This window comes from Furipterus horrens, unplaced genomic scaffold, assembly GCF_987537825.1.
Source record: "Furipterus horrens unplaced genomic scaffold, mFurHor1.1.pri manual_scaffold_12, whole genome shotgun sequence".
Taxonomy (NCBI): domain Eukaryota; kingdom Metazoa; phylum Chordata; class Mammalia; order Chiroptera; family Furipteridae; genus Furipterus; species Furipterus horrens.
The window spans coordinates 72,130,104-72,144,028 of NW_028327182.1; the positions used below are offsets into that span (position 1 = coordinate 72,130,104).

A 13,925-nucleotide genomic window follows, 5' to 3' on the forward strand; every position below is an offset into this window, starting at 1 on the left:
TAGGGGATTGTCTTTTTCTGGCACCTGTTTGCCACGCCCACTCCTAGTGTATCCCTCCATAACCTTGGGCTGGGATTTAGCCTGAGCTGTGTCAGCTGGGCTCCCCGGGGGCTCCCAGTGTGGCCCCCAGTCATCCTTGTACTGGCCCGGACGCTTCCTGTCCCTAGCGCTAGGAACAGGCACAGGCCAAGGGCAGTGGGTCAGGCCCACTCTGGACATCGGCTTCGAGAGCTAGCCCATGGCCCATAGAGCCTGAGCAGTGGGAGGGGGTGACGAGATGGATTTTGGGTCCTTGGAGACTGTGGTGGCCAACTCTGCCTTCATTGCCGCCCGGGGCAGCTTTGATGGGAGCAGTGCCCCGTCCTCCCGGGACAAGAAGTACCGGGCCAAGCTCAAGCTGCCCCCACTTTCCAAGTGTGAGGCCCTCTGCAGCAGCCTGGACCTGGAGTTCCAGAGTGTGTGCTTGGAGCAGCCCATTGGCAAGCGGCTTTTCCAGCAGTTCTTGAAAGCTGACGATAGGCACGTGCCGGCCCTGGAGCTCTGGAAGGACATTGAGGATTATAACACAGCCGACAATGACCTCCGGCCACAGAAGGCCCGGGCCATTCTGGCTGAGTACCTGGACCCTCAGGCCAAGCTTTTCTGCAGCTTCCTGGACGAAGGGACTGCGGTGAAGGTCCAAGAGGGGCCCATGGCAAGTGGGGACGGGCTCTTCCAGCCCCTCCTGCAGGCCACCCTGGCCCACCTGAGCCAGGCCCCATTCCAAGAGTATCTGGGCAGCCTGCACTTCCAGAGGTTCTTGCAGTGGAAGTGGCTGGAGGCCCAGCCCACAGGGGAGGACTGGTTCCTGGACTTCAGGGTGCTGGGGAAAGGTGGCTTTGGGGAGGTGTCGGCCTGCCAGATGAAGGCCACTGGCAAGATGTACGCATGTAAAAAGCTGAACAAGAAGAGGCTGAAGAAAAGGAAGGGGTACCAGGTGGGCAGTGTGCTGTGCACAGTGGAGGGCATGCTCTTAGATCTGGCAGATGGGCGGTGGGATCAGCGGGCTGGGATGGTTCTCAGGTGCTCCTTGCAGCCCCGCACAGCACCCCTCAGCTGGCTGGCTGGCTCGCCTTACCATTTGGACACAGAGCCCCTCCTGCCATGCAGCCGTAGGCTGGTTTCTAGTCTGTGTGCGTCTCATTGACATGAGCTAGTCCCATATGTGCACAGCAGCTGTGTGCCTGGCCCGGAGCAGAGTGGTAAAGGAGGCAGTGCGTGGCCCCCGCGGTCCTCCCAGCCTGTCGTGCAGTTTGTCCGGCTGCTCTTAACTCTCGGTCTCACGCTCTGCACACAAACGGGTGTGCTGAAGTCCTTCCTTGGAAAGCAGCCTTTGTATTTGTTGGTGTGGATGACACTCCACATTCTGTCACCCTTGGTTTTCACCAGCACCACAAAACATAGTAGCAGCGTTGGGGGAGGCTATCAGGGGATTGTTCTCTGAGTTTCTGGAACTTTCCAAGCCCTGTTTTTTGCTGTGATGGAGAGTGCACAGGGAATCTAGCCAGGGCTGGTGCTGGTCTCTTGTGTGAGGCCAAGCCTGTCCTTGGTGCTGGGTGTAGGCTGTTCACTGAGCACACCCGTTTTTCCAGGGTCAGGGAGTGAATGGAGGCACAGACAGGTCGCTCAGAGTGGGGTCTGCTCTTTAACTGAAGTTAGACCCCATTTAGGCAGGATCAGCGGAAGCTGCTTAGTGTCTTAGGAGTGTCTCCCAGGCACACGTTCTGTCCTGCATGCTTCTTTGTCCCTTTCCTGCTGCACACTGCAGATTATGCTGGGGGCAAACACAGCTTTTTGGGGCACACATCAGCCACCACCGAGCACCCCTCCCAGGGCTCCTGGATGGTGCTGTCTCTATGGGGTTTTGTGGGGAGGTAGTTATCCCTCCCTCTCAGCTGTCTGCCTGTAATTTTAACCCAACAGTTAGAGTACTACCGTCTCTTCTCTCCTGCGTTCAGGACCCTCCTTGAACTTAATACAAAGTAAAATCAACCCCAAATCTTTCCTTGCAGTGTGGATAGAAAGAGGCCTCTTCCAACATCAAGAATTCCTCCTTCAGAAAGGAATTCTACTTTTCTTACCCAAACACACTTTTACAAACAAATTAAATGAATATCATGAGGTTTTAAAATAAAGATAGAAAATGAACAGAGATGCAGGGTGGTTTGGGATCTCAACTGTCCTCTGTTGAGAGGCCTGGCCAGGAGGACAGGGGCTGAGATTTTGGCAGGATGATTGATGAGGTGTAAGGAAGGATAGAAGGAAAGCCAGCACTGAACCGGCAGCTAGGGGCTGACTGTGCTGGGGCCCTCACCTGACATTTTGAAGGCTGGTTGGCTGGAGTCCCCTTGCCGGAGGCTCCAGGAAACCTGAAGTCCCCTGTACATGACTAATTTGCATGTCTGATTTTGTTTAAGTTATTTGCAATTGCTTTGTGCAAACCACTTTAAAAAATATTTTATTTGTTTATTTTTAGAGAGAGGGGACGGGAGGGAGAAAGAGAGGGAGAGATACATCAATATGAGAGAGAAACATTGATCAGCTGCCTCTTGTAGGTGCCCCATCAGGGGACCGAACCCACAGCCCAAGCCTGTGCCCTGACTAGGAATCGAACTGGTGACCTTTGCTTTGCCGGATGACGCCTAGTCAACTGAGCCACACCAGTCATGGTGCAAACCACTTTTAAAATGTGTTTGCAAATCTATTTCTAGTTTATCAGAATGTTTTCTGGTTTGTGGAACTTGGTCTTCTATGAAAATGTCACGTCTCTGCCTAAACCTTTTTTGACATCTTGCTTTTCAGGGTGCTATGGTAGAGAAGAAGATTCTAACAAAAGTACACAGCAGATTTATAGTCTCTCTGGCCTATGCATTTGAAACCAAAACTGACCTCTGTCTGGTGATGACCATCATGAATGGAGGTGACTTAAGGTAAACAGGGTTCCTCTCCTCTTCTACATGGGATCTGGGACCAGGAGGGCTCAAGTCATTTAGGAAGGGGATCTCTGGGGCCAGATGGGTCTTGACATGGCTGCAGGCTCTTCATGCTAAACAATGAGGTGCCCAAATGACTAGACACTTGACTGACAGAACACGGGATTCTTAGGCCCTTCATGTTTTCCCGGGATTGTGCTTCCATCCAAGCCACAGTCATGCTCTTGTAATTGTGTCAGAAAAGCACAGGCCTCTGCATAGTCTGCCTTCAGGTACCACATCTACAATGTGGATGAGGAGAACCCTGGCTTCCAGGAGCCACGTGCCATCTTCTACACCGCCCAGATCATCAGTGGCCTGGAGCACCTGCACCAGAGGGACATCGTCTACCGGGACCTCAAGCCTGAGAACGTGCTCCTGGATGATGAAGGTGAGGTGGCCTTGCCTCTCTAGGTTCCCCTCCTGGCCTCCCCTTGCCCAGCTGGACTTTGTGGCCCCTTGGGTCATCTGAAGGGGGATGGGCTAGTTTTGACAAATGCTTGTCAAAGCTTTAAGTGGTGCCAGAACAATTCTTAAGTTTGTTTATTGTTCCCTTAACCATTTCACAACAAAATGGTATTATCTCCAAATGGAGATTTTTGGCTGGACTTTGATGATATTTGGTACATAATGAGGTACCTAGAGATATAAGGAGTTAATCCAGGATGTCTATAGTGTCTGTAACTATTGGGCCAAATTCTCACTCTGTCACTCTTTTCTTCCTGCCCACTATGTGAAGTCAAATTGGGATTCTTACCAGGAAATAAACAAGAGATTTTGGCTTCCTTTATATCCCTTTAGATTTTCCTCCCTTTCTGTCACCAAGTGACATAAATGAATAGGCATTATCAAAGGCTGTTGCTGCAGAACGTGGGGAAGAGAAAGCAGAGGAAAAAACTGAGCTTGGGTGGATTATGCTCCAAATGCAGGTTGCAGGTGCTGATGGGACCCCTCAGTCCCTTTGTGGTCTGGGAAGAAGAGGCACCTGGGGGCTGAGGCCTCACCCCCTCCAAGAGTGTGCATGTGAGTGTTCATGAGCATGTGTGTGTGTGCATGTGCACAGGCATTTGTGTGCGTGCATGTGTGCACATGTTCCTGTGCTTTTGTGCATACACCTGTGTGTGCATGTGTGCAGAGGCTGGATCTTGGCTCCTGTGGGATCCATAAACACCAGGCGCCTCTGTTCTGTGGAGCCACATATGACCTCAGCTCATGTTTGCTTTTCAGGCAATATCCGAATTTCTGACCTTGGGCTGGCCGTGGAGCTGAAAGAAGGGCAGACCAAGACCAAGGGCTACGCAGGGACCCCAGGTAGGGGTTCCTGAGAACAAGGATGGGAGTAGTCTTTCTTAGGGGCAGGAGTGAGGCCTCAGAGGTTCTGAGGGATCCCCATGACCTGGGGAGGGTGGCATGATGAGGGTTGGGGGTTCATAGGGAAGCGGCTCCCTCATCCCTAGAGCAAATAAGAAAACAGGAAGGACTGGCTAGTAGGCTTGCACAGCTGCAGCAGGAGCCTGCCCGCTGCAGGTATGGCCCAACCCCACCTGAAAGATCACTGTTGGTTTTAACACATTGCGTACCGGGGAATTTAAATGCCTTTTAGAAATGACGAGAATTCTCACCACCCATATGCAATGTGTTAACATGCTGCACCTTCTCTTACGAACTCTTTTAATGGTTTTCTTGTTTAGTGTCATGGACTCCTCTCGATCCTTTGGCTTTGGCATTTGGGGGGATTTGTACCTGTCACCACACTGTCTGTCCTCGCCTGTGGCTTTATTTAGGGAAAGGTCCAATCTTGAATTTTCTAGATCCTCAGCCAAAATCTAAGAAGTTGCACTCCTGGCATGAGTATGTGAGGGAAAACACCACTCACGTATTTCAGGGTGATTCAGATCATTAGCAGAAAACCCCAGAAAACTCCAAAGCCAGGATTTGAAGTAGTTTGACTTCAAGATATAACCTGACATTGTTCACGCTGAGTGCGAGGGCCCTGCAAGCCAACAGAGGGCCCCGCCAGCCACCAGAGGGCCCCATAGGCTTTCCCGTGGCCATTGAGCGGAGGCACAGCTTTACTTTGAACAAAGCTTTCCAGGTGGGTGGTTCTCCTGATGGGTGCATGCAGGTGTGGCTCTAAGCATTTGGGCTCAGGTGCATTGTGTGACTCTCAAACAGCTGCAGCAGATGCTGAAGTTAGAGTAACTTTGAAGGCTGGGGCATCCAGCAGAGCTACAGGGGGCTGCCTTCTGGATCCTTATTCAGCCCCTCTACACCATACCAGCCCTAGGTCCCACCTAGAGCAGGAGCCTATGAGCCTCTGCAATTGGTCATAAACAGGGGACTCACCTTGGCTAGTGCTGTGCCAGCCCAGTGGGACATGCATAAGAGACATAGGCACGCTCTCTGCCCCAGTGAGTTTCCAGCCAGGAGGGGCAATGAGTCAATATGTGGAAGAATTAGTAACTAAATTGAGATAGTACTTATTGATTCATTCATTTATTTATTCAAGCAACAAATATTTGTTGTTTGTTCTTGCTTTGCCCCAGGGGCCACGTAAGACCCCAAGGATACAAAAAGATGCATCATTTGGGTGGGACAGACTAGAGGTGCCACTGAGTTATTTGTCACAGGAGATGATTGCATCCTTGTGGTCTGATTGGCCTGTTTCTTGGGCCCCATTTTAATCTAGAAGTTGTGGTTAGTTAAACATATCTTTTTCAAGGAGTCGGAACAGTCTGGGCAATAATGTAATTCCCTGAAAAGCAGAACTTACAATGGTACATTCAGGACCAGGAGGTTCTTTGGAATTTGACTCCTGTAACCTCTTTGGGGTGGTGGGGGGGATGATTTGCAGTCACATCAATTTGACCAGTGTTTTCAAACACATCTCCTTCCTCTTGGAAACTTACTGTGAGAACAGGTATAGTAAAGGACCAAGATGAATCAGAAATAAATGGACAGAATTAGCTTTGCTTACCTCAGAATGTCTAAAGTCATCCAAACACAGAAGCCCATTCCAGCTCGTAACACCTGCTTCTGGTCCCAGGGAGTGGTCCCAGAAACTGGCCTGTCTACCCTTCCCACATGCTGGTCTGGCCTCTACACAAGGGCAGTTAGGAAACGGAGGCCTAAATTTTGCTGACCTTCAACATGTGGAGCTCAGCACATGGCCCCAATACAGTAGTCCCTCTCTATATTGCGGTTCACTTATTGCGGCCTTGCTGTATCGCGGGATTTAAAAAAATATTATATTTAGTTATCGCAGATTTTTTGCTATATTGCGGGATTTTGCAGTACTGTATACATATGTTGTGAAAGTTACATACATTTAAGAGTCTAGAATATGTTTAAGAATATAAGTAGTGTTTATAAAAGTGTGGAAAAGGTTAATAAGGGAGTGGGAAAGGTTAATAAGAGACTGGGAATGATTTATAAGTGTGTGGGAAGGGTTTATAAAGTCTTAAAATATATGTAAATACTAAAATAAATGTAAGGTTCCTACTTCATGGACTTTCACTTATTGGGTCTAGAACTTAATACCCATGATAAGTCAGGGAATACTGTACCTTAAATATGGCACAGACCTGGCATGGAAACAGATGAGGTAATGGTGGGCATCTGACTTGCTTCTAGAAGTTGAAATCAGACAGACCCAGACAGCTGACAAGTTCTTATTTGCTTTGCTGAGCATGACATCCTCTATCTAAGACAGCAGCATAAAGTGTGTGATTAGGAACATGTAAGAGTCAGACAGCATGGTATTTAGGCATACAAAACCAACACTGGGCTCATAGGTGGACTCCAGACTCCAAGACCATCTTTTTCTGTGACCCTGGAGAAGTTTTGCACACTTTCTCACCCATAAAAGAGTTATAATTATCCCCCATGGGTAATATTGTAAGTGAGAAGACAATGGAAAAAATGTCTTAAAAATAAGAGAGAAAATGATTTCCCACCTAGAATTTTATATCCAGCCAAACTATCAGTTAAGTGTTAAGGCACAATAAAGGCATTTTCAGATACAAAAGTTCTCAAAGACTTACTTCACCACCCTTCCTCAGAAAGCTATTTGGTCAAAATAAGGGACTCAACCAAAAAGTAGAATATCTAGGAAGAAGGTAACGAAGAGAGACAAAGGTTTCAGGATGGCAGGAAGCTTCTAGGCTGTTTGCTGCACACTAGAATCCATATTAGAGCATGTTAGAAGGTTCCAGAAGACCATCTGATGAGGATGAAATTGATAAAATATTCAATAATCAGAACAAGAAAGTATTACAGAGTAGTCAGAGAATTTAGGGTCAAATTGAGAATATGAACACAGAGAACAAAGCAAATGAAAGAAAAGATAAGGTAATCTGGGAAAATCTATAAAAACATGTCAGAAAGGAAATCTAACTGGGGTTTAGTTTTTGGTTCAGTGGGAAATAGTAGAAGTTGAGTGCCAACCAACCAGATGCTGTATCAGAAGAGGGAAAAGGGACAAGTGTGTTCATGGTGGTGGAGAAAAGAGAAACAGACCCTCAACTTCCAGAATGAGGAGTCAACTGAAGCGGCCCTCATGGGAACTGCAAAACCAACAATATAAGCATGTTACTTAGAGGTATGGATATTGATTCCAAAATAACCAGCTAAAGGGATTCTGAGATGAGGATGAGGTAGAGGAGGAGACAGGTCCTGTAGAACTAGCTAATTCTTTATGTGCCTTAATAATTATGATACAAAAGAAAACTAAGTTATAGAAAAACCATTAGGTGGAGTAATAGTGTGTTTAACTGCCATACCAAAGGATAACGTAGTGGTTCAAAACTCAGATGCCTGGGTTGGATCATTCTCTGTTACCTACTATCTATGTTATTATGAACAAGTTAGTTTCCTAATAAAAGGGAAAAGAAATGGCACTTTTTGGTGTTAAGAGGATTAAATGAGATCACTTTGCACTTTCACCTGCCACACAGTAAGAACGGAATGGGGGTCAGCTAGAATAAGTGCTACTAAAGGATGCTGATGTACGGATTCATATCAGTTGAGAACAAGGCCTCCTTGAGGGCTGAGAGCTTAGCCTTGGTGAGCACCCTTCACCTTCACCCTCAAGTGTGGTTCCTGGGACACCTCTCCCCGCTCCCTCTTTGAAATGTCTTGGCTTAAATATGTCCTTTCATGCCCTTTCAATAAGCATCTTGTAGTGCCTGTCTCTGCAACCTCCATGAGCACACAGGTCGCACTCACACCTGAGAAGCAAGCAAGAACCAGCGTTCTGTCTGTCATGGTGTACCTAAGGGTAAATGAGGCTTCACACCATATGTACAGAGAAGTGGTTCTCAGCCAGAGGCAATTTACTCCTAGGAGATATTTGAAGATGTCTAGAAACATTTTTGGTTGTCACAACTGAGGTGGGGGGTGATGTGGATACTAATTAGTGGGTGGATGCCAGGGATGCTGCAGCCCCATCACATAGGATTTTCTGCCCCAAATGTCATAGTGTGAGGACCCTGCACCATGTGCACATGGAAGCATCAGTTCTGTGCTCACCATGATGCCGCTGCATCTCTGAGTCCTCACTGTGCTCTTGCCTGGCAGGTTTCATGGCCCCTGAGCTCTTGCGGGGTGAGGAGTACAACTTTTCTGTGGATTACTTTGCCTTGGGGGTCACACTGTATGAGATGATCGAGGCCAGAGGACCCTTCCGAGCCCGGGGAGAGAAGGTAGGAGGAGTGGCCTCCTGCAGCTGTCCTGTGGTTGACTCTTCTTGTTGGGTGGGGTATCGTAGGAGCAGGTGTTGCTGCAGCTTAAATCTTGAGCACTAGGCTTCTCATGGTAGGTCCTTCATGGGCAGAAGAAAGGGGACACAGTGACTTCATCTCATGTAGCTCCTGACACTGAGGAGCATTTCAGGACAAGAGATGCCTGAGCCTTCTCAAACGCACCCCCATAAGCAGCGCTCAGCACTCCTCCCGCTGCCACATTGAGCCACCCTGGTTCTTTTGATGGCCTTCGCGCTCTTGACAGCAGACAAATACTAAGAACCTTCTCCCATGATGCTAAGATGCCACAGGCCCCACTTTTGGCACAGCAGCTTTTTCGAATGCCCTGGAGGAAAGTTAGCATCCCGTGCTGTGCCCTGACCCCTGGCCGCCCACAGTCCTCATTCTTTTCCTGTGCTATCTGCCCTGGGCGCCTCCAGACACTGGGAATGAGGACGCTAGGTGAGAAAGGAGGTACCTCCAGGGACAGAACTGCAGTCTTTAGACACGGCACCCCCCGCCCCCCAACCTCCGTCTGTATGGATGTCATGCCCATCACTTCCTTCTGCCTGGATGTCCTAGTGTGTCCACCTCAGTCCCCAGTCGTGTCCCCCTACAACAGTTGTGGGAACAAACTAAGTCCTCAGTCTTCTAAGAGGAGAGTCCTAACATGACTAACACCCCAAGTCACTCTGTGTCTTTGCAACTCCACCTTGAACTCTAGTAGCCAATTCTCCCTCCTGACTTCCAACAGCTCAGAAGAGCAAAATGAGACAAATTGGTGAGGGCCACGATAGGAGCTCCCAGCTCCCAGCTCCCACCTCAGTGCTCTCGCTGACCCCACAGCCCCAACCAGAATGCCTATTTTCTGCGTGTATATAAGCATGACAAGATGTACATATGCTTCTATGAGATGCCCAAGGTGAACCAACCATGGTCCATCGGTATGGAACCTGACTCCATAATGACAGGGAGGAGGGAACAACAACATGCGCACGACATGAACAGGCCTCAAACTTGTTATATTACATAAAAGAAGCCAGACATGGAAGGGCAACTCTGGATGATTTCATTTCTAGGAAATTTTAGGAAAGGCATACCAAATCTATTGTGAGAGGAAACAGGTCAGTGTTGGCCTGAGGTGGAGGTGGAGCTGGGCTGCAACAGGGCACAGGGGACTTTAGGGTAATGTTGGGGGGGACCTCTGGAGATTGATCAAAACCCTTCACTCGGGTCACTGAAGATGGAGGTTGTGGCATGTCAATTATATTCCATAAAGCTGATTCAAAACAAGGTGAAATAGATGTACCCAGATTTCTTCCATCCAGTTAGGTCTGGCAGAGGTCTCTCTCTACCAGCTCAGGTCTATAAAGTTGACTTTTTATTTCTTGTTATTCTTTTTTACTCCAGTAGCTAAGGAATGGTTATATATAATGTGCCATGTTGTCAACCAGAGTCCCCTAAGCTATACTGCACCCCAACTTTGTCCAATACATTTAGGGTTTCACTCCTCTCACTTGAGCTGTTCAGTCCTTTAATTGATGCTATGCTGGGAAGGGGAGCACACTCAGATTTCCGTCCCCTCTGCCTTAGTGTGAATGAGGGCCCGGCTTCTTTCTGAGGGGGGTTCTATCCAGCCTAGGACCAACATGGGCTGTTCCATCTCCTAGAGCCAGAGGTGCCAGCTCTGGTGATGGTGGTGGGTTTGGCAAGGGTTTAACATGATGTGTGTCTCACTGTGCAGGTGGAGAACAAAGAGCTCAAGCAGAGGATCCTCTCGGAGGCGGTCAAGTATACAGACAAGTTCAGCCAGGCCAGCAAGGACTTCTGTGAGGCGCTACTGGAGAAGGACCCGGAAAAGCGCCTGGGGTTTAGGGATGGGACTTGTGATGGGCTCCGTGTCAACCCCCTCTTTAAAGACATTAACTGGAGACAGCTCGAGGCTGGTACTGTCGACATCCCTTTGGATCTGGGGGGCGCAGGGCGTGGGTCTGTTAGGTGACTCTTGCCCTACATGATCTGCTAGCATTGTCTAGGCTTAGCTCAATGTCAGCAGAGTAGGAACACCTGGTTGATACTCTTCTGATAGCTATCCTCTTGCCCCCTGGTAAAGTCACCACCCTCCAGTACTCTGTTTATTCCCCACGCAGCCCAAGACTGCATGTTAATGAGTTAGGCTCTTTGGGAAACCTGCCAGAGGCCAGAAAAGGTTGGATATAATAGGTAGGGAATATGCTGGCTTACTTTTGATCCAAATCTGCTGTTTTGCGTTTCCACACCTTCTTCTTTCATGGAGTCCATGATCCATGTTATGGCAGGATTGATCAAGCTGTCTCCTTGGGAGAAATTCATTCATTCCACCAGCATTTATTGTCAAGTATCGTGTGCAAGATCGTGTGTGTGTGTATGTGCATGCGCGCACTTGCTTGTGTGCGTGTGTCTGTGAAAGAAGGGTAGGACATAGCCACATGCCCAGAACTTCGAGCCAGGATATATAAACATGTGATTAGATGGTAGGAACCCCAGAACAACAGTGAGTAGCAGGTGCCTCAGTAAGAGAAGTTACTTTTGCAGGGAAGGGTCAGAGCAGAGGCAGCTCCAGGATGATCTGACGATAGGCTCCATCCACCAGGAGAGTTGTCAAGACCAGCCCAGGATGGGGTGAGGTCACACAGCTCTGAGAGATCAGAACCAGGAGAAGCTGGAGCCAGGAAGTTAGTCCTGAGTCACTGCAATGGTCTGGTCAGCCAGGGACCATGAGCTGAGAGGAGGGATAGGGGTGAGGGGTGAGAGGGAGGAAGGATCAATCTAGGTGGGGGTCCTGGGTAACCGAAGCTCTGTATCTGGCAACTGGAGAATCATGACCTCTGAGCAGGACAGAGAGAAAAGTTGGCTTTGGAAAGAAGATGAGTTCAGCTCCGAGCATGTTGGGTTTCAGGTGTCTGATAGGCAGATGGCGCTTCCCTGGCAGAGGCTGGCCTGAAAGTGTGTGTCTAGGGTCTGCACTGAAGGTGGATGTGGCAGTGTGAGGCCAGGAGACGATGTGGGACAAGCGCACACCATCCTTCATGTCAGGGCCCTGTGGGAGAGGCCGGAGACCCTCTCAGGTGTGCTGATTTCTTTGTTAGCAGCCCTCCAGGGTGGGCAGTGCAAGGCCGGGGCCCTGCTCACTGAGTGGGGAAGATTCCTTGGCAGGTGGCCTTTTTCTTCCGTTGAGTGTCATTTCACATCTATGTTTTCTGTCCTCTGACAGGGATGCTGATACCCCCCTTCATCCCAGACTCCAGAACTGTCTATGCAAAGAACATTCAGGATGTAGGGGCCTTTTCCACTGTCAAAGGTGTGGTCTTTGAAAAAGTGGATACGGAGTTCTTCCAGGAATTTGCCACTGGCAACTGCTCCATCCCCTGGCAGGAGGAGATGATTGAGACAGGCGTCTTTGGAGAGCTGAACGTGTGGCGTGCAGATGGACAGATGCCTGATGACATGAAGGGGATCACCGTGGAGGAGGCTGCTCCCTCCTCCAAGTCAGGAATGTGTCTGGTTTCCTAGGTATGCAGGCAAAGAGACCTGCCTCTGCAGCTGGCAGGAATGAAGAGGCCTTTGTGAGTCAGGGGAGCGCCCCCTGCCCAGCAGTGACAGGCAGCTCCCCGGGCCAGGCTGCTGGCATGACTGAGCTGCTCACAGCGCAGTCAGGAGAAAGAGGGCCCAGAGCCAATAGGCTTCCCAACCCTGGGGGTCAGGAGCTCCAGCTTGTAAATAGTCTACTTCTTCTGCCCCATTTCACTAAAAAAAAAAAAAAAAAAGACACAACAGTGGTTCCCGGACAGAATGCACCAACAGCGCATAGCTGTCCAGGCTCTCATGCGAACATGCAAGTTGGCAATGGTGTTGGGCAGCCAGGGCAGATGGCTGCTCTGATGAGAGGACACTCAGTTTGCGTTTCCTGGCACCTTAACTGCAACTTCCAAGAGCCCTGTCCTAGGTGGAGGCCTTCTCTTGGTTGGTCCAGGGGTTAGCAAACCACAGTCCTCACTCTTCCTGGGCACTGTGAGCGAGGCCTGTACTGCAGACCTTGACCTGGTCCCTCTTCACATCCGGTTCCTGTTCCTCCTGCCACCTGGTCACTGTCAGGACCCTGGGGACATGCCATCAGCTCCCCCTGCACCCTCAGGAGAAAGTGGATCTTGACAATCAGTGGCTTCAGAGGGTTGCTGGCCAAAAACTATTTGCTCTCGAGCTTATATAGGAAAGATGACCTGTCCCCTAAGCATTGTGTATAGTACAGATAGATGATTGTTAGGTGTAGATTCTCTAGTTTTGTGGAGATATTTCCAGTGTGTTCTGTAGTTACCTTATGCACATGAAGACTTTACCTTAAAGCACCCTTGGACTGGTGAAATAAACCCTACCCAAATGATCCTTCTCTCCTGGCTGTGTATGTGGTATTGTAAAGCCATACAGTGCTCTGGAAGGGCCTTAGAGAGGCACCTAGAACTTTTTGGTCTGGGATTAGAAACCACCACCCGGTACATCTCTTTGGGCAGGCCCAAGATGAGGGATCCAGGGGCTGAAGGACACCAAACTATTGGCAGGACAAATTTCTGTACTCTTCCTTAAGTCAGATTTTGTCTTCTAGATGGGGTAATGGCTATAAATTTCATTTCACTACATTCTGGTGCAAGAAAGACCTGTTTCTGGTTTTTCTATAGCCATTTACTCTCCACCAGGTCCCCATGGCCTTGAAGGATCATTTAAGCAGCCTCAGCTATGTGAGTGAAGGTCTGGCCCTTGCCCCATCTCCCCACCCCCCCACCACTGGCCACCATTACCATGGGCCTAGCTGGTGCCCGATGGCAGAGGCCCCTTTTTTGTTACACCAGATTCACCAGCTAGGACCTTCTTGCCTTTATCTTATGGTTAGATAGCCAGATAAAACACAGGAGAGTCGGTTTCACTTGAACTTCAGATAAACAACAAATAATTTTTTTAGTATATGTCTCAAATATCGCCAAAGACATACACTAAAACATTGTTCATTGTTTTTTGCCTAAATATAGCATGCTGGTGTCTTTACCTATGAACAAGTAGTTATTTCACTGAATTTGCAGGTTTGTTGGGACAGAATCACAACACAATTTATGTGTGACTTCAGCTGTCTCTCAGAGTCTTT

The 13,925-nt window shown here is 49.0% G+C and overlaps 1 protein-coding gene across 1 annotated transcript; it reads left to right on the forward strand.

Moving 5' to 3' along the window:
* The first annotated feature begins 277 nt into the window (after positions 1-277).
* GRK1 (G protein-coupled receptor kinase 1) lies at positions 278-12,304 on the forward strand. Its single transcript, XM_090258442.1, has 7 exons — positions 278-976; positions 2,842-2,969; positions 3,245-3,402; positions 4,239-4,322; positions 8,589-8,713; positions 10,497-10,698; positions 12,006-12,304. Exons 1-7 carry the CDS (start codon positions 278-280, stop codon positions 12,302-12,304), a joined length of 1,695 nt encoding a protein of 564 aa, XP_090114568.1.
* Positions 12,305-13,925: the final 1,621 nt, after the last annotated feature.

What these genes read in the sequence shown, in the direction of transcription:
- GRK1 (XM_090258442.1), top strand. Translation starts at nt 278, where the DNA reads ATGGATTTTGGGTCCTTGGAGACTGTGGTGGCCAACTCTGCCTTCATT. An exon ending in GGGCTACGCAGGGACCCCAG is followed by an intron (nt 4,323 to 8,588) that starts GTAGGGGTTCCT and finishes CTTGCCTGGCAG; the next exon opens with GTTTCATGGCCCCTGAGCTC. An exon ending in TCCGAGCCCGGGGAGAGAAG is followed by an intron (nt 8,714 to 10,496) that starts GTAGGAGGAGTG and finishes CTCACTGTGCAG; the next exon opens with GTGGAGAACAAAGAGCTCAA.